The following is a 26,026-nucleotide window of genomic DNA, read 5'->3' as shown; positions in this document are numbered from 1 at the left end:
CTACTCAGCCTCTCCTCATAAAATGGTCTCTCCATGCTGGGATCAGTCTAATGAACCTTCTCTGGACTACCTCCGAAGGCAGAGATCTTTCACTGAATAAGCACAGAAAACTGTTGACACAATTCCAGCTGTGGCCTGATTGGTGCCTTATATAGTTTTTTGCAAAATTTTCCTCCTTGTATACTCCATTCCTTTTGGAATAAAGGCCAACATTCCATGTGCCTTCCCACGTACCTGCTGAGCTTGAATGCTCGTTTTTTTGTGATTCATGAATGAGGACTCCCAAATCCTCGTTTTCTGTAGGTTTCTGTAATCTCTCTCCATTTAAATAATAATTGGCTCCTTTATTATTCCTACCGAGGTGCATAACCTGTCATTTTCCCCACGAGATTACATTTATGTTTTTGCTTACTTGCTCAACCCATCTATATCTCTCTGCGTACTGTGTCATTCTCACTTACTTGCCTTCTCACCTATTTTTGTATCATTTGCAAACTTGTAATAGCACTTTCTCTGTACTACACTGAAATATCAGCCTGAATTATAAAGTCAAATCTAAGGATTGTGTTATTAGCCAACAACTTTCTGTCTCAGATGAAAAGTGCTCTGACTGGGGCAAGACTGGCCCCTTACGTTGACCATGCTATCTTTCCAATGAGATTAGGCCCCATCTACCTGCTTAGTAAAAGATCCCATTCCAAAAATAGCAGCAATTTTCTTGGGTGCTCGTGCCATTACTTGACCAATGATGCTAGAACATTTTTGCTAGTTGTTCTTCATCTTTGCTGTTTGTGGTTCTTTGTAGTCCAACTTTTGTGTGTGTGTGTGACCAGAAGTCACAGTTCAGCAGATTATAGTCCAACAGATTTATTTGAAATCACAAGCTTTTGGAACGCTGCCTGATGAAGGAGCATGCTCCAAAAGCTTTTGACTTTAAATAAACCTGTTGGACTATAACCTGGTATTGTGCAACTTGTGATATTGTCCACCCCAGTCCAAAACCAACACCTCCACATCATGTGTATATATAAAAACATGGGCAGTGAAAGTAACTCCATGGCTGGAATGTCATTTGGAGTCTCCTGAGGATGTGAAAAGTGCCATGTAAATGAGAGGTCAATGAGCTTTCCTAATTTCTTTTAGTATATCATTTAATGGCAATCTATTGGCTCTTGCAATGCTGTTACAATTTTTTTTATTTATTCATTTATGGGATGTGAGCATTGCTGGCTGACCAACATTTCTTGCCCATCCCTAGTCACCTTTTAGAAGGTGATGGTGAGCTGCCTTCTTGAACCGCTGCAGTCCACCTTCTGTGTGTTGACCCACAATGCTGTTAGGGAGAGAATTCCATGATTTTGACCCAGCGACAGTGAAGGAATGGCAATATATGTCCAAGTCAGGATGGTTAGCAGCTTGTCTTTCTAGTTGGAAGTGGTCGTAGGTGCTGTCAGAGGATGTAGGTGAATTTCTGCAGTGCATCTTGTAGATGGTAATCACTCCTGCTACTGAGCCTTGGTGCTGGAGGCATTGGATCTTTGTGGATGTAGTGCCAATCAACCGGGCTGCTTTGTCCTGGATGGTGTCAAGCTTCTTGAGTGTCGTTGGGGCTGCACTCATCCAGGCAAGTGGAGAGTATTCCATCACTCTCCTGACTTGTGCCTTGTAGATGGTGGACAGGTTTTGGGGAGTCAGGAGGTGAGTTACTCACCACTGTATTTATGTGGTGAGTCTAGGTGAGTTTCTGGTCAATGATAATCCCCAGGATGTTGATAGTGGTTGGGGGGGGAAGTGTTCTTTGATGGTAACGCAGTTGAATGTCAAGGGCCGCTGGTTAGATTGTCTCTTATTGGTAATGGTCATAGTGTGACATTTGTGTGGCGCGAATGTTACTTGCCACTTGTCAGCCCAAGCCTGGATATTGTCCAGATCTTGTTGCATTTGAACATGGACTGCTTCAGTATCTGTGGAGCAGCGAATGATGTTGAACATTGTGCAATCATCGGCAAACATCCCCAGTTTGATCTTATGATGGAGGAAAGGTCATTGATGAAGCAGTTGAAGATGGTTGGGCCTAGGACACATCGCTGAGGAACTCCTGCAGAGATGTCCTGCAGCTGAAATGGCTGACTTTCAACAACCACAACCATCTTCCTATGTGTCAGGTATCACTCCAACCAGTGGAGAGTTTGCCCCCTGATACCCATTGATTCCAGTTTTGCTAGGGCTCCTTGATGCCACACTTGGTTGAATGCAGCCTTGATGTAAATGGCTGTCACTCTCACCTCACCTCTGGAATTCAGCTCTTTTGTCCATGTTTGAACTAAGGCTTTGATGAGGTTAGGAGCTGAATGGCCCTGGCAGAACCCGAACTAGATGTCACTGAGCAGTTTATTGCTGAGCAGGTGCTGTTTGATAGCAATATTGGTGACATCCTCCATCACTTTACTGATGCTTTAGAGTAGACTGATGGGGTAGTAATTGGATTGGTTGAATTTGTCCTTTTTATGTTCAGGACATACCTGGGTAATTTTCCATATTGTCGGGTGGATGCCAGTGTTGTAACTGTACTGGAACAGCTTGGTTAGGGGAGGGGCAAGTTCTGGAGCACAAGTCTTCAGTACTGTTGTTGGAATGTTGTCAGGAGCCCATAGCCTTTGCAGCATCCAGTGTCTTCACCCGTTTCTTGATATCACATGGAGTGAATCAAATTGACTGATGACTGGTGTCTATGATATTGGGGACCACTGGAGTAGGCCGAGATGGATTACCCACTCGGCACTTCATGCTGAAGATTGCTGCAAGAGCTTCAGCCTTATCTTTTGCACCAATGTGCTGGGCTCTTCCATCATTGAGGATGGGGATATTTCTGGAGCCTCCTCCTCCTCCAGTGAGTTTTTTAATTGTCCACCACCATTCACGACTGGATGTGGCAGGAATTGCGGTGTCTGAATCTAATCCGTTGGTTGTGGGATCGCTTAGCTCTGTGTGTCACTTGCTGCTAATGCTGTTTGGCGTGCAAGTAGTTCTGTTTGGTGGCTTCACCAGGTTGAAACCTCATCTGCAGGTGCTGCTCCTGGCATGCCCTCCTGTCCTCTCCAATGAACCAGGGTCAATGCCCTGGCTTGATGGTAATGGTTGAGTGGGGGATATGCCGGGCCATGAGATTACAGATTGTGCTGGAGTACAATTCTGCTGCTATTGATGGCCCACAGTGCCACATGCATGCCCAGTCTTGAGCTGTTGGGTCTGTTTGAAGTCTGTCCCATTTAGACGGTGATAATACTAAACAACACAATGGAGTTTATTCTCAATGTGAAGGCGGGACTTGTCTCCACAAGGACTGTGTGATGGTCATTCTTACCATTACTGTCATGGACAGATGCATCTGCAGCTGGTAGATTTGAGGATGAGATCAAGTATGTATTTTCCTCTTGGTGGTTCCCTCACCAACTGCCACAGACCCAGTCTAGAAGTTATGTCCCGTACGACCCGACCAGCTCGATCAATGGTACTGCTGCCGAGCCACTCTTAGTGGTGGATACTGAAGTCTCTCACCTTGAGTACATTTTATGTCCTTGCCATCCTCAGTGCTTCCTCCAAGTGTTGCTCAACAAGGAGGAGTACCGATTCATTAGCTGACGGAGGTTTCCTTGCCCATGTTTAACTGGAAACCATGAGACTTCATGGGGTCCAGTGTTAATATTGAGGACTCCCAGGGCAACTCCTTCCCGACTGTATACCACTGTGCCGCCCCCTCTGCTGGGTCTGCCCTGCCGATGAGACAGGACATACCCAGGAATGGTGATGGTGGTGTCTGGGACATAGTCACACTCGCGGACTTATACCTTACAGGCATGTTACTAGTCTGTGAGATAGCGCTCCCATTTTTGGCACTAGCCCCCAGATGTTAATAAGGAGGACTCTGCAGGGTCAGCAGGGCTGTTTCTCCCGTTGTCTTTTCTGGTGCCTAGGTCAATTCCAGGTGATCCATCCATTTTCAATTCTTTGAGGCTTTGTAGTGATTGGTACAACTGAATGGCTTGCTAGGCCGTTTCAGAGGGCAGTTGAGAGTCAACCACATTGCTGTGGGGCTGGATTCACATGTAGGCCAGACCAGGTGAGGATCGCAGATTTCCTTCCTTAAAGGACTTCAGTGAACCAGAAGGGATTTTTCGGACAATCGGCAATGGTTTCATGGTCATCTGTAGATTTTTAATTCCAGATTTTATTTTCCTCATTGGATTCAAATTTCACCATTTGCCATGGTGGGATTCAAACCTGGGTCCCCAGAATATTAGCTGTGTTTTTGGATTAATAGTCTAATGCTAATACCACTCGGCCATGCCTTCCTGATTTATAGTACTTTCTATTCTATGGAAGCCCTGATTTTTTTTTTTATTTACTGGTAAGATATACACTTTGTGAAAGGTATACTGGAGTAAACATATCTTAAATTTTCATTGTGTATGCATTGGATGAATTTCATAACATTCCAAATAAATTCTATTGCTAGAACACTAGTCTATTGTAGAGCATCGAATCTGCAACTCTGACTAACTACAAGGGAATCCCGTTGTAGTGGATAAACTGAACTTGGCAGAAATCGGCATTTCCATCTGGTATGCATTTAATGTAGTTTTAGAAATTTAGAAATGTAGCTTTTGGAAATGTGTTGAAGCTAAATTTGGGGCCATTTTATTTATAACCTAAAAGAAAAACCCTAATATTCAAATGATGCATGGCCTGAAGAGACTTTGAAGTAGTAGAACTGGGAAAGAAAAATGAAATTGGTGAAACTGGCAAGTACGTTGGATCATTTTAGAAAAAGAGTAAGAAGATACCTAACTTGTCCAATATTAGGAATACTCTGCAAAGACTTAAGAAGCAATATCAAATTTTGTTAGTATAAAGAAAAACATTTTAATGGAAACATTAGTTAATGGATATGTCACAATTTCTCTGGATCAAGTGCACTGATAATTGTGCCCCATTGTCCCATAAGCCATCACAATATATAAAGTTCTGAATGAATTATTAAGATTTTTCCTGACTGACTACTACTGAAAACAAAAACAATTCATACCAAGTTTTGTCATTAACTGAAAATAACTCTCTTAATTGTGACACATCTAACAACTGGCCGTAAAAAGATAAGGTTATGTATCATTTTTTTACTGAAGAAGGGTCTAGGCCCGAAACGTCAGCCTTCCTGCTCCTCTGATGCTGCTTGGCCTGCTGTGTTCATCCAACTCTACACCTTGTTATCTCAGATTCTCCAGCATCTGCAGTTCCTACTATCTCTGAAGGTTATGTATCTACTACTATATAACTTAAAACTATACCCCTTTTAAATCCCAAAATACCTATACAGTCATTCATAACAAAGACAGATGGTTTGACACAGGTATTATGGTGGAAGAAGAACATAGAATAAGCAACATTTTGAAGATCAGAAGCCCAGATTTGAGAGTGGGTTAAATTTTCTCTTCTTAGTTCGTTTCGATTTTCAGCACTGATGACATGCTGTCGGTAACTCGAAGGTTATCTTCATTTCAGTAGTTGATTTGGCAGACATTGGTCTTCTCTTATTAGAATTCTTTCTTTTAAACTTTCTTGGTTTTTCTATTTTCTTTTCCCCATACAGAGTGGGAGAGAGAGATATTTTCAGTTAAAAGGCTCTGTATATTTCTGCTGCTTTTGTACTTGCAGCTTTATCACAAACAAGAGCCCAACCAATCAGAGGGCTGTCATCAGGCAGAATTTCTTAAATCCAAAGACTCCCTGTGTCACTCAGTCTCAAGGTATTTCGCTCATTGCTTTGAAAAGCAATGTTGTCTTCCATAACTAAAAAATTTGCCTCATTTGATTTTTTTCCAAGTTGCAAAACTCTCCTAGTATTTTAGCTATCTTGCAACTTAACTTCTATTTCAATTTATTGTCTCTTCCCCCATCCCACCCACAAAAAGTGGGTTCTCTTAAAATGCTAGCTATATTTTGTCAAAATATCAAATTGCTCAGTAAAGTCAATTTACATGCAATTATCTTGTGTACAATGCAGAATGAGTTAAGGAAATAGATCATTTGAAGTCAGTTTTTAATTCTGGCTTTGGAAACATATTGTAAGATAAGGCTTTAATGACAAGACTGGGAGAGGGTGAAATTAGAATGCAACTGAAGGAAAAGCCTTCTGAACGTTTGATTTCCTGCCCACTAATATTTCAAGTGAAAACAAAGAGTCAGAAGGATGGAATTCAAATAAATCTGCTTTTATTAGTACAGATCACTGACACTACTTTTGGGATTACAGTGATCAATTTAAAAACTCCAGCAAGCATAACCTTTCAGCAGCTGCAATAAATTACACTTGCTGAAATGGAAAAATATGCTTGAGGTCAATAGTAGATGCTTCTTTACTGCCAGTGAAGTTTTAAAAAATAAATCACTGTAATAGAGTTCTTAATGTGACTTTACTGAGCCAGCATTTGTTATCCATTCCTAATTGCCCTTGAACTGCATGGCTTATTGGGCCATTTTAAAGGGCAGTTAAGATAGAGATATACAGCACAGAAACAGACTCGTCGGTCCAACTCGTCCATGCTGACCAGATTTCTGAAGAAGGGCCTAGACCCGAAACGTCAGCTTTCCTGCTCCTCTGATGCTGCTTGGCCTGCTGTGTACATCCAGCTCTGCACCTTGTTATCTCAGACTCTCCAGCATTGGCAGTTCCTACTATCTCTCATGCTGACCAGATGTCCTTTATAAATCTAGTCCCATTTGCCAGCATTTAGCCCATCTCCCTCTAAACCCTTCATATTCATACACCCATCCTAGATGCCTTTTAAATGTTGTAATCGTACCAGCTTTCATCACTTCCTCTGGCAGCTCATTCCATGCATGCACCACCCTCTGCATGAAAAAGTTGCCCCTTAGGTCCCTTTTATATCTTTCTCCTCTCACCTTAACCCTATGCCCTCTAGTTTTGGACTCCCCTACCCTGGGGAAAAGACCTTGTCTATTCACCCTATTCATGCCCCTCATGATTTTATAAACCTTTATAGCCCCTGACGCTCCAGGGAAAAAAAGCCCCAGCCTATTCAGCCTCTCCCCATGGCTTAAAACCTCCAACCCTGGCAACATCCTTGTAAATCTTTTCTGAACCCTTTCTAGTTTCACAACAGCCTTCCTATAGCAGGGAGACCAGGATTGCAGGCAATACTCCAAAAGTGGCCAAACCAATGTCTTGTAAAGCTGCATCATGACCTCCCAACTCCTATATTTAATACACTGACCAATAAAGGCAAGCATACCAAATGCCTTCTTTACTATCCTACCCATTGCTGTGGGTCTGGAGTCACATGTAGGCGTAACCAGGCAAGGATGACTGCTTTCCTTCCCTGAAGGTCAGTATTAAACCAAATGGCATTTCCTACAATCAACAATGGTTACATAATTGCTTTTAGTTTCACGTTTAATTCCAGATTTTCTTTGAATTCAAATTTCACCATCTGCTACGGTGAGCTTCGAACCCATGTCCCCTTGATCTCTGAATTAGAAGACATTACCACTCCTCTATTATGTCCCCCTAATACAATGAAGTATTGTGGTTCTGAGATTTGAAACATCTGGAACTATTGTATGAAGGATATACACTGACAATTATAATTGACTTTTAGTACATTTTGTATTAGTAGTTTATTTTGTTACCTGTTGTCATGGGCTTGATTGACTGTTTCTCAAGATTTTTCCAATGGCTCACCTTACTTTTGAACTTTATTTTTCAGACGAGAAGCCAGAATTAAACACAGGCCTGTATAAGTGCGTATGTGAAGGGATGTTTTGTGGAGGAGAGGATCAATGTGTAGGGCAGCAGTGTTTCGCATCACTGAGCATAAATGATGGTCATCCAGTTTATCAAAAAGGCTGCTTCCAAGTATATGAACAGAGTAAGCTGACATGCAAGACTCCACCATCAGCGGACCAGACAGTAGAATGTTGCCATGGCAACTTGTGTAATATGAATATTACAGCTCAACTGACACCTAAAGGTAAAGCTTTCTTAACAAACTCTGGGCTCTTTCAAATTGTTGACATCTACTTTTATGATTGCCAACTGTTTCACAGACGCTGATGTGCAAGATCCAACTTCACTGTGTGGCAAGAGAGATGAAGCAGAGTGTGCGTAAAAAATATGCACCAAGCTGAATTATGGGATGAACTCACTGATCTCCAAAACTGCACTTTTCTGCCATTGCAAACTTTGACTTCATTGTATGAACTTGTAAGGGAATCAAAAACATTGGCAATTATTAGTACTTTTGCATTTTTAAAACATGCATAATTGTATTTCCTGTGTTGATTGAATCTACACTGCCTGTTGCGGTACTCTTAGTCCTTTCTTTAGATTACAAAAGTTAAAATTCTGTTCTTGAAAAGAGATCAAGTATGGTTGCTCGCTGTACTGTTTCTAGTTTTATATTACTGTACATCCTACTGCTTGAGGTACAAAGATGTAGTGTCCCAATCATAAAGGAATATCAATATGAAGATGAGAATTTAAAATATGAGTGCTGCAGGATTTGGTATGCAATAGGACGTGGATTCAATGCGCTGGATGAGCTGAAGTGTATTGAGTATATTGGGTAAGAGGCTGGTGAGGAGACCGTTGCACTGGCCAAGTGTGATAACGTTGTGGATCAATGTTTCCAACAGCAGGTGAGCTGATAAAAGTGACATTCAGGGTCAACCTTGGGCAGTGGCTGATCAAATTAGTAGCAAGGGTGTGGAATTTCTTGAGGGGCCAAAGGCAACAACTTTGACCTTTACAACAATTGACAGCATGAGATTGTAATTCACCCAAGTATGGATGTCAAACACTGGGAAGAGAAGGAGGTCAAATTAAATGATGGCGAGTCAGAAGTGGGTATCATTAGTGTATATGAGGTATTTATGAGGTATTGTTTGCAGCTGATATTTTCAATTGTGAATAGCAAAACATTTTAAAGATTAGGCAACTCCAGTGCAAGTACTTATAAATTATAGACAAAAGAAGGTTTACGTAATGTGAATCGTTTTAATTGCTGATAGGGTTCTGCATGGACATTGCAATGGTAATGCTGTATGTGGGGGAAAATGCCACTATAGAAACTACTTAAAGAGTTGAAGGCAGATAGGTGGTAATGTTTGCAGTTGTATTGGAAAAATGGAGAATATTGAAATGTACGTTTTAGTTGTTAGATTTGGATATCTGGCATTGTCTTAGTAAGGGCACTCGTGTGTTAATGAGCCTTGATCTTGTCAGAGATTGATTGACTGCTTCTGACATTAGTGTTATGACATAGTACCAGATAACTAATTCCTGTTTCACTTGTTTGTAAAATTTTAGACTGTACTGTGAACAGCAAGAAGAGATACATTTTCTCAGTACACACTGACTGCTGTGTTATGGTATCCCTGTGTAGAACGCTAAACCTCTGATTCTGTCTACTGGAGGATTTTCACTTCCCTGGCTTTCCAGCTTGTCTCCTCCTTATCATCACATACCTTTGGTAGGAATGTCAAACATCAGAGCCAAACCCCTCTATCTCTAAGTTTTGTATCTTTATAATAGTGGTAGGTGAGCAACAGGAGTGATGATTTGAGGTGATGCCTTATTTTGTAAGGTGATAAACTAACTTAAGCCCTAATTCTTTCTGTCTCTGTGGTATTTCAGGTTTGTAATATCAATTTTGATTACGTCAGCAACCTGATAAGCATGGAATACAATCTAGAGTCTATTTCCTGCTTGGGTAGATATTGCAATAATATGGCCAACCTTGTGTAGATATTACTGTGTGTTGGAGATTTGGGACAATGAAGCATCCAGTTCAGTTCACTGGATATACTCAAAACAGCGCTATACTAGATGCTTGTAGAAGTTGCTTCCCTAACTTGGTGATATGGGTTGTGAAAGTCTTTCCATTTTTTGATTGACAAAACTGTTCTCAATTTTTGCCTAAAGCTTTAGTTTTGTGATCGATGTATAGCTTATTACATAATCATTCTTCATGGAAGTATCTTCCAAAATATAATAGTATTATAGATCAGCCTTTTATCATATCTAATTTACATGATATAGTTATAGAGTCATACAGCACGGAAACAGACCCTTCAGTCCAATCAGTCCATGCCAAACATAATCCCAAAATAAACTAGTCCCACCTGCCTGCTCCTGGCCCATATCCCTCCAGATCTTTCCTATTCATGTATTTATCCAAATGTCTTTTAAACGTTGTAATTGTACCTGCATCCAGCACTTCCTCAGGAACATCATTCCACAGGCAAACCACTCTGTGTAAAAAAATTGCCTGTCATGTCCTTTTTTAAATCTCTCTCATCTCACCATAAAACTGTGCCCCCTAGTATTGAAATCATCTTCTGTGAATCTGCAGGTTGTCAAGAAAATATAAAAATTAAAATTAACAGTGCTAACAACAATGAAACTACAGTATCATTAGCATGTAACTGTTATGACACAGAGGCTTGTTAGCTGTCATTGGGGAAAAAGTGGAATCTACTATTAAGCATGGTTTAGCGGGGCACTTAGAAATTGCCAATGTAAGCATGCAGAGTCACCTTGGTTTTGAGAAGGGGAAATCATGACTATTTGCTTGTTACTTCCTCAAAGGAAAGCCTCGAATAAATGTGCATGAAAGAGACCTGAGGATGTGTTCCACTTGGATTTGACAAGGTGCCACATCAAAGTTTATTCTGCAAAATAAGAGCTTGTAGTGTTGAGGTACCATGTTATGTTGGATAGAAGATTGATTAGCTAACAAGAAACAGACATAAAGTGCTCACTTTCAGGTTGGTAAGATGTGACATGTAGAGTGCCACAATATTACGGAGCCTCAACTATTTGCAATTTATGTTGATGACTTGGAGAAAAGAATCAAAATATGATTGTCATAACTGATGACACAAAGATAGGTAAAAAGAGTAAGTCATGAAGAGGACACAAGGAGTCTGCAAAAGGATATAGATAGAAGTAGTAATTTGGTCTTGCACCCATCAGGGCATTCACAAGAATACCAATGCAAAGGGATCAACAGCTTTATACCGTGTGAAAAGACAGTGTTGATTGGTTGGCAAGTTAACTTTGAATGGTAAAGGCATTGCAATGGAGAATGTGCCAGTTAAATTATGATTGACAGTTAAGTTTAGAAGTTGAGTTTTGCTGAAAAACATTTTGTGAAAGCTTTTCATTTTGCACTCAGCAGCACTTTGCAAAAATTCCAATGTAAAGGGGAACATCAAGGAGACTGTGGTCGAGGGATGTCTTTGAGAATGCAGCACATTTCTTTAAAACAGAATGGATATAAAAATAGGGAGCTCTTGCTAAAACTATATAAAGCACTAGTCAGACCACAGCTGGAATCCTATGAGCTGTCTTGGTTTCCTTGTCTAAGGAAAGATATATTGGCACTGGAGGCAGTCCAGAGAAGGTTCACTAGGCTGAACCTAGACATGGCAGTATTTTCTTATGAGGAGAAGTTGAGTAGGTTGGGCCTGTACTTACTGGATTTTACAAGGATGAGAGGAGGCCTTATTGAAACATACAAGATTCTAAGTGGACTTACCAGGGTAGATATGGAAAGATTGTTTCCCCTTGGAAGAGTCTGGGACCAAAGGAGGAATTTCTTCTGATGTTTGGTAAATCTGTGAAATCCCTTAACACAGAGGCTGTAGAGAGTGGGTTATTGAGTATATATTCTGTTGAGGTAGACAGATTTTTAGTCAGTGAGGGAATCAAGAGTTAAGGGAAAAAGGCAATAAAGTTTTGTCTTATTATTCACTCATGGGACGTGGGTGTCGCTGGCTGAGCCAGCATTTATTGCCTGTCCCTACCTGTCCTTGAGAAGGTGGTGGTGAGCTTCCTTCTTGAACTGCTGCAGTCCATCTGCTGCAGGTTGACTCAATGTCCTTAAGGAGGGAATTCCAGGATTTTGATCCAGTGACAGTTAGGGAATGACAATATCCAAGTCAGATTGGTGAGTGGTCTGGGGAACTTCCAGGTGGTGACTGCCCTTGTCCTTCTAGATGCAAGTGGTTGTGAGTTTGGAAGGTGCTGTCTAAGGATCATTGAATTTCTGCAGTGCACCTTCTAGATAGCGTATACTCCTACTACTGCGTGTTAGTGGTGGACGGAGTGGATGCTTGTTGATGTGGTGCAAATCAAGTGGGCTGCTTTGTCCTGAATGGTGTCAAGCTTTCTGAATGTTGTTGGAGCTGCACCCATCCAGGCAAGTGTGGAGTATTCTATCACACTCCTAATTTGTGCCTTGTAGATGATGGACAGATTTTGGGGAGACAGGAAGTATGCTGCAGTATTCCTAGTTTCTGACCTACTCTTGTTGCCACTGTATTTATATGGTGAGTCCAGTCGAGGGTGTTGTCAGTGGGGAATTTGAGGATTGATGATCTCACTGAATGGTGGAACAGATTCAATGGGCTGAATGGCCTCCTTATTTCTTATGTCTTATATCTTATAACAATGAATGACAATTAAATGCAAAGCTTTGTTTAAAATAAAGCTATGCAGGTTGACTCTGGTCACAGCATTACTCTGAGGAATAAACCAAAGAATGACAATCACTTATTTTAAGTTAAAACAGCTACAATGTGGGCATATTATTTCTGTCTGCAAATTACCGAGCCCTCTGTATCAATAAATGCAGCTTCCAGTAAGCACAAATATGCTACATTGCGATCTGGACTGACGATCTTGATTGTCAGCGTTATTCTGAGCACACAGGATAATTTAGTGACTTCCATCAAACATGGAATCACATCTAAGGCTTGACACTGTTATAAGTTTTTACAAGCATAGCTTGTTGTTTTTGGTCAGTACCAATCAGAGTTGACCTACTTGGTTTAAATTAATATAAAATCCAGCCGTTAACTGTCAATCATAATTTAACTGGCACATTCTCCATTGCAATGCCTTTACCATTCAAAGTTAACTTGCCAACCAATCAACACTGTCTTTTCACACGGTATAAAGCTGTTGATCCCTTTGCATTGGTATTCTTGTGAATGCCCTGATGGGTGCAAGATGAAAAATTTTGACAAAATGCCTTTTTCAGCTATACTCAGGCTGTAGATAGGATATGTGTGTTGGAAATATTTGATTGATGGTTTATAATATTGAACAATGTGACCTTGTCCACTTTGGCAGGAAGAATGAAAAAAGCAATATATTAAACGGGATTCCACAAGTCTGATTTGCAGAGGGATTTTGTGTCTTTATGCACGAATCACGAAGTTAGTGATTTAAGAAGGAAAATGGAATGTTTTCATTTATTGTGAGGGAAATGGAATGTAAAAGTAGGGTTCTGAGGAAGGGTCACCGGACCTGAAACGTTAACTCTGTTTTCTCCTCCACAGATGCTGCCAGACCTGCTGAGCTTTTCCAGCAACTTTGTTTTTGTTGTAAAAGTAGGAATGTTTTTCTGTGATTGTGAAGGATAATGGAGCTGTACTGTATACTGTTTCGTGTTCTCTGTAAGAAAGTATATAAATGCAGTTCAGAGAAGGCCGACTCCTCCAATGGAGACATTTTCTTATGAGATCCATTGAAGTTCAGAAAAGCTTGATGTAATCTTAGTGCAACATTTAAGATTCTGAGGGGACTTGACAGTATGGATGCTGAAAGGATGTTTCCTGTTGTGGGAGAGGCTAGAACTAGAGTCAAGAATATAAATTGCTGGTAAAGCTCAGCAGGTCTGGCAGCACCTGTGGACAGAAAATCAGAGTGAATGTTCCAGGTCGAGTGACCCTTCCTCAGAACTCAACTTCTAAGGTGCATAACATTTAACTTTTTTTTGTCAAGAATCTATTGGGCACATATGTTGGAATGTTGAGTTAAGGTCACAATCTGATCTGCCACAGTCTTATTGAATGACAAAGCAAATAGAGGGGCCAAATGGTGTAGTCATCAAAATTCTCATGCTCTCCATGAATTCCTTCCCACAAAGAAAATTTGATGCACCTAAATTCCAGTAGATATCGTCAACAGAATGGGCATAAGAACATAATAAGAACTAGGAGCAGGAGTAGGTCGTCTGGCCCTTCGAGCCTGCTCCGCCATTCAATAAGATCATGGCTGATCCTTTTGTGGACTCAGATCCACTTACCCGCGTTCTCACCGTATCCCTTAATTCCTTTATTGTTCAAAAAAAATCTACCTTTTTTTAAAAAACATTTACTGAAGTAGCGTCAACTACTTCACTGGGCAAGGAATTCCACAGATTAACAACCCTCTGGGTGAAGAAATTCCTTCTCAGTTCAGTCCTAAATCTGCTCCCTCTAATCTTGAGGCTGTGCCCTCTTGTCCTAGCTTCACCTGCCAGTGGAAACATCCTCTCTACTTCTATCTTATCTATTCCCTTCATAATTTTATATGTTTCTATAAGATCCCCCCTCAGTCTTCTGAATTCCAATGAATATAATCCCAATCTACTCAGTCTCTCCTCATAAGCCAACCCCCTCAACTCCGGAATCAACCTAGTGAACCTCCTTTGCACCCCCTCCAGTGCCAGTACATCCTTTCTCAAGTAAGGTGACCAAAACTGCACACAGTACTCCAGGTGTGGCCTCACCAGCACCTTGTACAGCATAGGTATAAACAAAATGGTTGTTTGAGGAGGTGAAAAGTGACACACAGGAGGTCCCTCAGAGATAGTGTGAACTGCCGATTCTGGAGTCTGAGATAACAAGGTTTAGAGCTGGATGAACACAGCAAGCCAGGCAGCATCAGAGGAGCAGGAAAGCTGACGTTTCGGGTCTGGACCCTTCTTGACGTTTTACCATCCGACTTGTGAACACTCATCTCTATGATTGTAATCTCAGACAGGGGTGTAAATTTAAAGATCTGACATGCAAACATTTCCTGTACTGAACAACAGCTTGTTCATATTGACCAACATTGTGTTCCGATTTGTGTACAAATCGACTTGTTAATGGACACCAGAACAGAACCCACTCACAAACTGGGGACTGCCTGGAGATAATTTGAGGGTAAAGACAGTGCAATTTGAGTATAACGTGGGGAGATATGAAGTTTGGAAGAAAAGATAGAACAGTAGTTTTTTTCTCACACGATGAAAGATTAGGCAATCTTTTATTCAGAGGGATATGGGTGCCATTATGCGTGATGCTGAAAGTTAACTAAGATGCAGCAAGAAAATTGTATATTGACCTTTATTATATATAATTTGGCATAGGAGAGTATATAAGTCCAATAACTGCAATTTCATTAGTTGAGGAGACCACTGTTTGTGTACTCAATGCGCAGTTTTGATCTTTGTACTTAAGTAATGAATACTGGTGCCTAGCAGGTTCAGCAGACTGATTCTAAGGAAAAGGGTTTTGGCCTACGGTGATGTTGAGTAAAATAGCCTATATTACCCAGAAACTAGAAGAATGAGAGGTGATTGAATTGAAATGTTGACAAATCCTTCAGGTATGTGACAAGATCTTGGAAGAATGTTTCCCTCCTTGAAGATTCGAGAATCAGTGTCAGAATAAGATTTTCTTTTATTAAATCTTGGATAAGTACATGAATAGGAAAGGTTAGGAGGGATCTGGGCCAGGCGCAGGCAGTTCGACTAGTTTACTTTGGGATTTCTCCAAAGAAAATAACCTGAGCTTATCTAGTTTCTCTTCGTAGCTGAAATGCTCCATTCCTGGTAGTGTTCTGGTGAAACAAAAACAGAAATTGCTGGAAAACTCAGCAGGTCTGGCAGCATCTGTGAAGAGAATTCAGAGTTAACATTTTGGGTCCAGTGACCCTTCCTCAGTCACTGGACCTGAAACATTAACTCTGATTTATCTTCACAGATGCTGCCAGACCTGCTGAGCTTTCCCAGCAAATTCTGTATTTATTTCTGATTTACAGCATCTGCAGTTCTTTGGGTTTTTATTTAGTTTGGGATTATGTTCGGCATGGATTGGTTAGACTGAGGGTCTGTTCCTGTGGTGTATGATTGTGACTGTGACTATTGTTCACTCGTGGGATGTGGGCATTGCTGGCTGGCCAGCATTTCTTGCCCATCCCTAGCTGCCCTTGAGGTGATGGCGAGCTGCTTTCTTTGAACAGCTGCGGTAGATTGACCCACAATATCCTTAAAGAGGAACTTCTAGGATTTGACCAGTAACAGTGAAGGAACGGTGATATATTTCCAAGTCAGGATGGTGAGTGGCTTGGAGGGAAACTTGGAGGTGGTGGTGTTCCCATGTATCTGCTGCTCTTGTCCTTCTAGATGGTAGTGGTTGTGGGTGTGGAAAGTGCTGTCGAAGGATCTTTGGTGAATTTCTGCAGTGCATCTTGTAGATAGTACACACTGCTGGTGCTGAGTGTCGGTGTGGAAGAAGTGGATGTGGAGCAAATCAAGCATGTTGCTTTGTACTGGATGTATCAAGCTTCTTGAGTGTTGTTGTTGTCCTGAATGGTTCAAGTTTCCTGGGTGTTGTTGGAGCTGCACCCATCCAGGCAAGTGGGGAGTATTCCATCACAGGCCTGACTTGTGCCCCGTAGATGGTGAACAGGCTCTGGGGAGTCAGGAGGAGAGTTACTCGCCGCAGTATTCCTAGCCTCTGACCTTCTCTTGTAGCCAATGTGTTTATGTGGTGAGTCCAGTTGAGTTTCTGGTCAGTGGTAACCCCAAGGATATTGGTAATGTGGGATTCAATGATGGTAACACCAATGAATGTTAAGGGGCAGAGATTAGATTTTCTCGTATTGGAGATGGTCATTAGCCTGGCATTTGTATGGTGCAAAAGTTATTTGTCTTTTGTCAGCTCAAGTCTGGATATTGTCCAGATCTTGTTTCATTTGGACCATGGACTGCTTCAGTATCTGAGGATATGCGAATGGTGCTGAACATTTGTGCAATCATTGGCAAACATCCCCATTTCTGACTTCATGACAGGCAGCTGAAAATTGTTGGACTTAGCACACTACCCTGGCAAACTCCTGTAGAAATGTCCTAGAGACGACTGACCTCCAACAACCAGAACTGGTACAACTCCAACCAGCAGAGAGATTGCACTTGATACTCATTGATTCCAGTTTTCCTAGAGTTACTTGATGCCACACTCAGACGAATGTGGCCTTGATGTCAGGAGCTGTCACTCTCACCTCACCTCTGGAATTCAGCACTTTTGTCCATGTTTGAACCAATGCTGGAATGAGGTCAGGAGCTGAGTGGCCCTGGTTGAAGCCAAACTGCGTGTCACTGAGAATGTGCAGCTTGATAGAACTGTTGCTGACACTCAGAAACTCAACTGGACTCACCACATAAACACAGATGCTACAAGAGCACATTAGAAGCTAGGAATACTGTGGCGAGTAACTCACCTCCTGACTCCTCAAATCCTGTCCACCATCTACAAGGCACAAGCCAGGAGTGTGATTGAATACTTCCCATTTGCCTGAATGAATGCAGCTCCAATAACATTCAAGAAGCAGGACATCATCCAGGGAAAAGCAGCCTGCTTGATTGGCACAACATCCACAAGCATCCACTCACTCCACACCGACGCTCAGTAGCAGCAGTGTGTAGTATCTACGAGATACACTGCAGAAATTCACCAAAATCCTCAGACAGCACCTTGACCCACGACCACTTCCATCTAGAAGGACAAGGCATCAGGTATATGGGAACACCACCACCTCCAAGCTCCCCTCCAAGCCACTCACTATCCTGACTTAGAAATATATCGCCATTCCTTCACTGTTGCTGGGTCAAAATCCTGGAATTCTCTCCCTAATGGCATTGTGGGTCAACCCACAGCAGGAGAACTGCAGCGGTTCAAGAAGGCAGCTCACCACCACCTTCTCAAGGGCAACTAGGGATGGGCAAGAAATGCCGACTAAGCAACGATGCCCACATTCCATAAATGAATTAAAAAAAGCTTTCTGTCACTTTGCTGATGATCGAGAGTAGACTAATTGGGTGGTAATTGGCCGGGTTGGATTTGTCCTGCTTTTTATGTACACGACACACCTGGGCAATTTTCCACATTGTCAGATAGATACTCGTGTTGTAACTGTACTGGAAGAGCTTGGTAAGTGTTCAGTACTATTGCCAGGGCTCATATCCAGTGTCTGCAACCATTTGTTGATATCATGTGGAGTGAATCGAATTACATGAAGACTGGTATCTATAATGCTGGAGAGCACTGGAGGAGGTCAAGCTAGAACATCCATTTAGCACTTCTGCTGAAGATTGCTGTGATTGTTTCAGCCTTATATTTGCACTTGTGTTGGGCTGTTCTATCATTGAGGATGAGGATATTTTTGGAGCTTCCTCCAGTGAGTTGTTCAATTGTCCAACATCATTCACGACTGGATGTGGCAAGACTGCAGAGCTTAGACCTATTCAGTTAGTTGTGGGATCACTTAGCTGTGCTTTTGCAGCTAATGCCATTTGGCATGCAAGTAACTTCATCAGGTTGACACCTCATTTTTACGTATGCCTGGTGCCGCTCCTGGCATGCCCTCCTGCACTCTTTATTAAACTAGCGTTGATCCCTTGGGTTGATGCTTGGGATGTACTACTGAGACTTTATAAGGCTCTGGTCAGGCCATATTTGGAGTATTGTGTGCAGTTTTGGGCAAAATATCTCAATGTACTGGCCCTGGAGTGGGTTCAGAGGAGGTTCACGAGAATGGTCCTAGGAATGGAAAGCTTAACATATGAGGAACGTTTGAGGACTCTGGGACCATACTCATTGGAGTTTAGAAGGATGAGGGGGATCTAATTGAAACTTACAGAATACTGAATGGCCTGGACAGAGCGGATGTTGGGAAAATGCTTCCATTGGTAGGAGAGACTAGGAGCCGAGGGCACAGCCTTAGAGTAAAGGGAAGACCTTTTGGAACGGAGATAAGGAGAAACTTCTTCAGCCAGAGAGTGGTGAATCTATGGAATTCACTGCCACACAAGGCTGTGGAGGCCAGGTCACTGAGTACACTTGAGACTGAGATAGATAGGTTCTTGATTATCAAGGGGATCAAGGGTTATCAGGAGAAAGCAAGAGGATGGGGTTGAGGAACTTATCAGCCATGATTGACTGGTGGAGCAGACTCGATGGGCCGAATGGCCTAATTTCTGCTTCTATGTCTTATGGGCTTATGGTTGAGTGGGGGATATGCTGGGCCAAGAGTTTGTAGATTGTGCTGGAGTACAATTCTGGTGCTGTTGATGGCCCAGAGTGCCCCACAGATGTCCAGTCCTGAGTTGCTAGATCTGTTCGAAGTCTGGTCCATTTAGCACATGATGGTGCCACACAACACAATGGAGCATGTACTGAATGTGAAGGCAGGACTTCAATTCCACAAGAACTCTGCAGTGGTTGCTCTTACCAATGAGGTCAAGTATGCTTTTCCCTCTTGTTGGTTCTCTCCCCACCTGCTGGAGATCCAGTATAACAGCTGTGTCCTTTAGGAGTCGACCAGTTCGATCAATAGTGCTGCTGCCGAGCCACTCTTGGTGGTGGGTCAGCCCAATGGGACTGAGAGGAGGTGAAATTCCTTAACTGTGTTGTGATCTTTTGGAAAACTCTACACCAAAGAACTGTGGCTACTCAGTATTGAATATATGCAAGATTTACTGGTAGATTTTTGGAGGTAGGCATTATGTGGGAAGGTGGCCATCAAACTGAAGATCAGCCATAATTCTATTGCATACCAGAGCAAATTTTAAAAGGCCAAATGGCTTACTTCTAATCCTATTTTTATGTTCTTAAATTAAGATGTGGTTACATCTTGCCTATTAGGGAACCCAAACTATTTTCCAACTCATGAAGTATCTTCTCTGAAGTTCAAGACTCTCAACGCCAGCCTTGTCACCCATAGGTTATGCCAGAGGATTATGAAGAATAGCCCTGTTTACTGGACCTTATAACAATAACAGGTTGTTTCAAATACCTCAAACAGTTCAATGTAAGCTCATGCTTATTGTTTCCTTGCTGTGGATTTTAAGACAACATTTGTCAATTCTGGGTTCAGCATATCTAATAATCTTACCTTTTTAGCAAAAGTTGTGCAACTCCTTCAGGTTTGAACATGAAATCCCTTTATAAATGGAAATGTAAACTACAAACAACATTGAATTGTATATCTTGAGAACTAAAACTAAAATTTTATTTGTTAGAAATCTTTACATGGACGAAATACTGTGGAGACTGGAGATTTAAAAATTGCTGAATATACTTGGCAGATCAGACAGCATCTGTGGAGAATATAGAATTCTTCCAGGCTTTAGTTTCTTAAAAGGGCAGTTTGAGAGTCATTGTTGTGTCTTTTCTGTCACCAATTAATCATCATTTATGTGTGACTTTTCACTGAATGTTGCTACAATTCAATTACTAGGAGTATCACCGCTAAGTTTCATTATGCCTTTGCCTGATGATTGTATATGCAAACATTAGTGGAGATTGCTGATTTTGAATCTATGTGGGAATTTTGGCTTTTTTTGTCTTGCTCTCTCTGCCAAACCATGATAGTGAAGCCACATTAGTGTTGTAACAGCTGTCAGCTGAGATGAGCAAACTCAACATGAACCTGAATTTTAACCTGCGACTCTACTAGTTTTTATGGCTTAATAACTCATTGGGTTAATTCAATGATTTTTTTGGAGAAAGCTTCTGTTTAATTATACTGCTTTTGAATAAGGGTGATAGATAGGTAAGTCACTGCTGCTTTCTAAGAGAATATCTCTGTATCCCTTTTAACATCTGCATTTAATCATAATTTTAAAAAAATACTTGGTGATAGTGACATATTCATGTAACATTGGAAAGGTTTGAGGGTGGCATGGTGGCTCAGTGGTTAGCACTGTTGCCTTACAGTGGGACCCGGTTTGATTCCAGCCTTGGGTGACTGTGTGGAGTCTGCCGAGTGCTCTAGTTTCCTCTCACATTCCAAAGATGTACAGGCTAGGTGGATTAACCATGGTAATGCGAAGTTGTGGGGATAGGGTGGAGGACTGGGTCTGGGTGGCATGCTCTTCAGAGGGTAGATGCAGACTTGGTGGGCCGAATGACTGCTTTTCACACTGCAGGGATTCTATAATTCTTTGTTAGTATTATTAAATATTTTAATTTTTGAAAGTAATTTCCTTTATTTATTTCCAAAGGAAAGTCACAGCAAGAAACAGAGTTGGGTTACAGTGTAAGAACCCTGGTTATTGTTGTTATCGCTCCGGTAATTGTTCTGATCGTCGCGTCCATGGTGACGGTACTGATATTACGCAAACTCCACCAAAATCAAATGCAAAGACTAAATGCTCGAGAGGTTGAGTATGGTGCCATTGATGGACTGATTGCTTCAAATGTTGGAGATAGCACCTTAGCAGTAAGGATTATTCATTTATCTGTTTTATGCCTGAGACTTTTACTTTTTTTCCCTGTCTTTGGTCAAATACATCATTTTGCAGAACATCATTTTTTAATATCAAGTAAGTCTTCAATATTTGGCCAGATTATTTTGAAAGCTAGCTTGATTTTATAAATCTAATACTTCTACCTTTTGCTAGCTCAAGCATTTTCTAAGAACATACTTGAAAGATAAAAAGATCCTAATAATACTCTAATGAATTTCCAAGAAAATATAATATACAATTTGGTTTTAAGAAACTTGGAATTTGGTGCAGTAAAACTGTGGAGTAATGCACATAATATGTTATGTGCATTCATAAGTGGTGTCACAAAAATGGACTTCCACTTTCAAAGTTTTTTGTGGACCAATTACACACATTAAGATGTGGACAAGCACTGGAAAAATTTTGATGTGCATAAGTTTCAGTTAATGAATTATCATCTTGTCAATAGGAATTGTGCTGTAAATTTTATACAATAAGCACTATTTGTACACATGACATGATGCAGTGGCAGCTTGTCTTACCAGCATTTCCTGTAATGTTAGATGACTAAGAGTTGTTCTGAAGATGTCTTCTCAATTCTTGTGTTCAAGAACATGATTGCATGAGGAAGTTGGTGTCTGCAGCTGTCTTCAAGACAAAATATCTTATCTTTCTCCTTTTAAAAATTTTAAGTCTTAAATAATTGCAGTTCACTTTGTAGGATAATTGCTTTTCCCACAGGATCTGTTGGATCATTCCTGCACATCAGGCAGTGGATCAGGTCTTCCTTTCCTCATACAAAGAACAGTGGCTCGGCAAATTACCCTTGTAGAATGTGTAGGTGAGTTAATGTGATTGAGTGTGTTTTTGCTGTTTCCAAAGTGTGTTGTGTGACTACTGTTTTTGGGAGGGGCAAAGAGAAAAAGAAACCAGTCTGATTTTGCTTTCCTTTCACTTTCCCTACCCTTTAGTAAAAGATCTTCTCTAAAGGCGTTAGCACTTGGAATTTGTAAAGCATTATTATTTAAGGAGGTTTTCAAACTTCTTTGGACATAATATATACTTTCCAAACTTTGCCTTCAGAAAAACAGGACCTGTTTGTCAGACATTTGAATTATACAGCATCTGTTGAAGGGCTCCAAACAACACGTTCCCTGCACTAATGTGTGATAGTGTGCTGTGTATGGAGGAAGCCAAACCTAGAGAGCCAGAGCAAATTAAGATTTTCTTTCCAACTCAATTATTTGCTCCCAACCCCCATCACCATTCTCATGCATTTCACTTTGAAAGGTTCTGATTCCATTCTCCATCCTGCTTTCTTTCTCCTGTAGGTGCTGATATATGATATGATTCAATTTGGAATAGTCAACACTCATGTAGGCCTCTGTCCTGCGTGTTGAAGTCTGTGTAGTGAATGCAAGGTATCACGGCCTCCTGTTTTGACCCACCGTCCAACAATTGCTTTCCAGCATTCAACACAACATACAAACCTAGGTTGGAGCCAGAGCTGATTTTGTTTCTAATCCTGACCCCAGAGTTACTTCAATTGTGTGTCACAAAATACAGAATTAAATACAAATCACATTTATTTTCAGCTAGTTTACCTTGAAATGCAAGAGGTTAGCAACTTCAAAATAAATTCAAAACTGATCATTTAAATCAATCCCCATCATACAGAAACCTGGCTTTACTTTGTTTGACTGAGCTTAGTGGGACATGAATAGTTCTCCTGAGATTTGTACAAATGATCATATGAATTAGGAGCAGAAGTAGGTCATTTGGCTCCTCCAGCCTGCTGCATGACATAGTAAGATCATGACTGATGTTTGTTTTTTGCATTCTATGCTCCCATCTACTCCTGACAACCTTTGATTCTCATTAGGCAAGGGAATCAATCCAGATCCACACTTAAACTTATTGCATTAGAGCCTCAGTTTTTTAATCTTGCATATCCATGCCTTGAATGAAGGAATAGCGTGTTGTTTACCCAATTTTTCATGTTTGGGAAGCACAGCAGGTTGTCTGGATGCAAGTATTAGGTTGCAAAAGGACATCAGATTAAGTGAAAGGACAAAAACTGTAACAAAGGGGGTTCAAAGGGAGGAAATGACTTTGGATCCTTGAAAGAGAATTTGTTTGTTTTCTTAGTTCTGAGAACATACTCATTGTGGAGAAGCAAACAGATTTGGCAGTGGCAAAGAGTGCAACAAACTTCTAACAACCGACAACAAAATGCTGATCTTGATCTCGTTGGAGCTAAAATACAAAGGCATGAAAGTTATATTTACATGCTAGAGGGTCTGGTTCAGTCCCCATGTGCAGCTCTGTGTTCAATCTGGAAAAGATTCACTGGTCTTGGAGGTGATCAGGGTACAAAATACCTGGGGACAACAGTGAAAGTTACCCTCAATCTCCCAACATAGCCTGTGATAAATCAGGGTTGTGGTCAAAATATATGAAAAGTCACTCCCATACATATATTGTAACTTGCTCTGAAATACCACTATCTGGTATTATTTTTCTGCCAGCCCTGCAATTCTCTGATTCACCATTAATGGCACTGCAACAGTCCTACATTGACTGGAGTGATGCCAGAATAGGATGCGACTAAGCCTGTAACATGAATGGTGAATCAAAATCGCTGTGTTTGTGTCCCTTGTGTTTGTATCTCGTCTAATGCCTCCCTGGGAATCTTTGTACTCCTGCAAGTGGGTAGCTGTGCTGCCACACTACTTCTGCATCATTTTAGTGATTTCCTCCAGCCACCCTGTTTGGAGTGTGTTTGTTGCTTGTGTTATTTTTATTTTGTTGTGAACTCATCATCATCATCATCATAGAATCCCTACAGTGTGTAAACAGGCCCTTTGGCCCAACAAGTCTAAACCGACCCTCAGAGCATCCCACCCAGACCCGTCCACAGATTCTACACATCCCTGAACACTATGGCCACTGCTGGTGGTTCCCTTTTGCTCCCTCTCCCTGCTTTAGGTTTTGTTGTTAGGGCCTTGTAAATTGCAGAAGATAAAATTAATGTCAGCCATCAGTCAAAGTGCTTTCACACAATGACCCTCTAGCCAGGATTGCTGGGAAAGAACTGATATAAGGGAATATGTTTGATTGGTCGTGCCTGTTTATGGTTGGGGCAACAGTTTCTTGCTTTTGATATGTCTTCTACAATTTAAGAAAGTGGGAAAGCAGTCTGAGTGAAACTATGATAATCAATAACTGACAGAACATAAATCTAGCTAAAATGACTATAGCTAGTTGTTCAGAATACCCAAAATCCTTACTTGTGTGTAGGAGAATTGGGAGGGGATTGCAGGGAGGGGAAAGGGGTTGATCTGTGTGTGTGTATGCACTTGTGCATTTGTTAAAAGTTGTGCAGTCTTTCCTCTTAGAGCCCTCAAAAGAATATATGATGACCTCGGCAATGGTACAGTGAGTGCAGCTTTGTTGGAACGATGCGAACATTTTGTGGATTCTGCTTTATAGTTTTTAGGAGATTTTTAGAAGTAGGCCAGGCAATAACTATCTCCAATAGAAGATTGGAATTTCCTCCCTAATGGCATTGTGGGCCTACCTGTAACACATGGACTGAGATATATTTCCAAGCCAGAATGGTGTGTGGCTTGGAGGGGAACCTGCTGGTGGTGTTTCCATATATCTGCTGCCCTTGTCTTTCTAGTGGTTGTGGGTTTGGAAGATGCAGTCTACAGAGCCTAAGCAAATTTCTTCACAGGACAGTGGAAATCTGGAATCCTCCTCTCCAAGTAGTTTATATACTGGTTAATTGAAATATTCAAGAATGGAATTATTTTTACTGAAGGCAAAATACTGCCAGTCAGCAACATTTGTGCAGAGGGAGAGACGAAGGAAAATGAGTTACAATTCAGGCTGGTGATCTTGCATCAGTTTGATATTGTTGGTTAAGGATATCAAAGGTGATTAAAAAGTGCTGATGTACAGGTCAACTGTGATCTGTTGAAAAGGCAGATTAAGTTTGAGAGGCTTAATTATCAAGTCCAATTTTTATGTTCAGATTGGGATGCTGTTTTCCAGTTACAATGTGCCAATTTTTGTAGGATCATTTTGTGTGTAAGATATAATTTAAATCCCAATAGCTGCACTGGCATTTATTTTTGAAGGAAGGGAATTAATTATTAATGACTGGCAGGTGTAGGGATGCAACACAAAAATGCAAACAGCAAGGGGAGCCAATGGCCTCATGGTATTTTTTGTTTAAAATTCATTCACAAGATGAGGGTGTCACTGGTTAGGTGTGCATTTATTGCCCATGTTAAGAGTTAACCACATTGCTGTGGGACTGGAGTCACAGGTAGGCCAGACCATGTAAGGATGGCAGTTTCCTCTCCAAACCCCAAAAGGACATTAGTGAACCAGATGGCTTATTTCCTGACAATGCATTCATGGTCATCTTTGTTCCAGATTTTTATTGAATACAATTCAGTTTTGAATCCTACCATCTGCCATGTCAGGATTTGAACCCAGGTCCCCAGAATATTAGAGATAACAAGGTGTAGAGCTGGATGAACACAGCAGGCCAAGCAGCATCAGAGGAGCAGGAAGGCTGATGTTTCGGGCCTAGACCCTTCTTCAGA

At 41.2% G+C, this 26,026-nt stretch overlaps 1 protein-coding gene across 1 annotated transcript in view; it reads left to right on the top strand.

Annotated features, from left to right (window-relative positions):
• LOC109912785 (activin receptor type-1) overlaps window positions 1-26,026 on the top strand; it is a 98,393-nt gene that overhangs the window by 45,231 nt on the left and 27,136 nt on the right. The window contains exons 3-5 of the mRNA XM_048599182.1: window positions 7,785-8,048; window positions 21,183-21,400; window positions 22,149-22,248. Coding sequence (XP_048455139.1) covers window positions 7,785-8,048; window positions 21,183-21,400; window positions 22,149-22,248 — 582 coding nt within the window. The remainder of the gene's footprint in view (window positions 1-7,784; window positions 8,049-21,182; window positions 21,401-22,148; window positions 22,249-26,026) is intronic.

Source organism: Rhincodon typus, chromosome 7, assembly GCF_021869965.1.
Source record: "Rhincodon typus isolate 14 chromosome 7, sRhiTyp1.1, whole genome shotgun sequence".
Lineage (NCBI taxonomy): Eukaryota > Metazoa > Chordata > Chondrichthyes > Orectolobiformes > Rhincodontidae > Rhincodon > Rhincodon typus.
The sequence above is the reverse complement of the archived record's forward strand: the minus strand, read 5'-3'. Positions and strand labels throughout refer to the sequence as shown.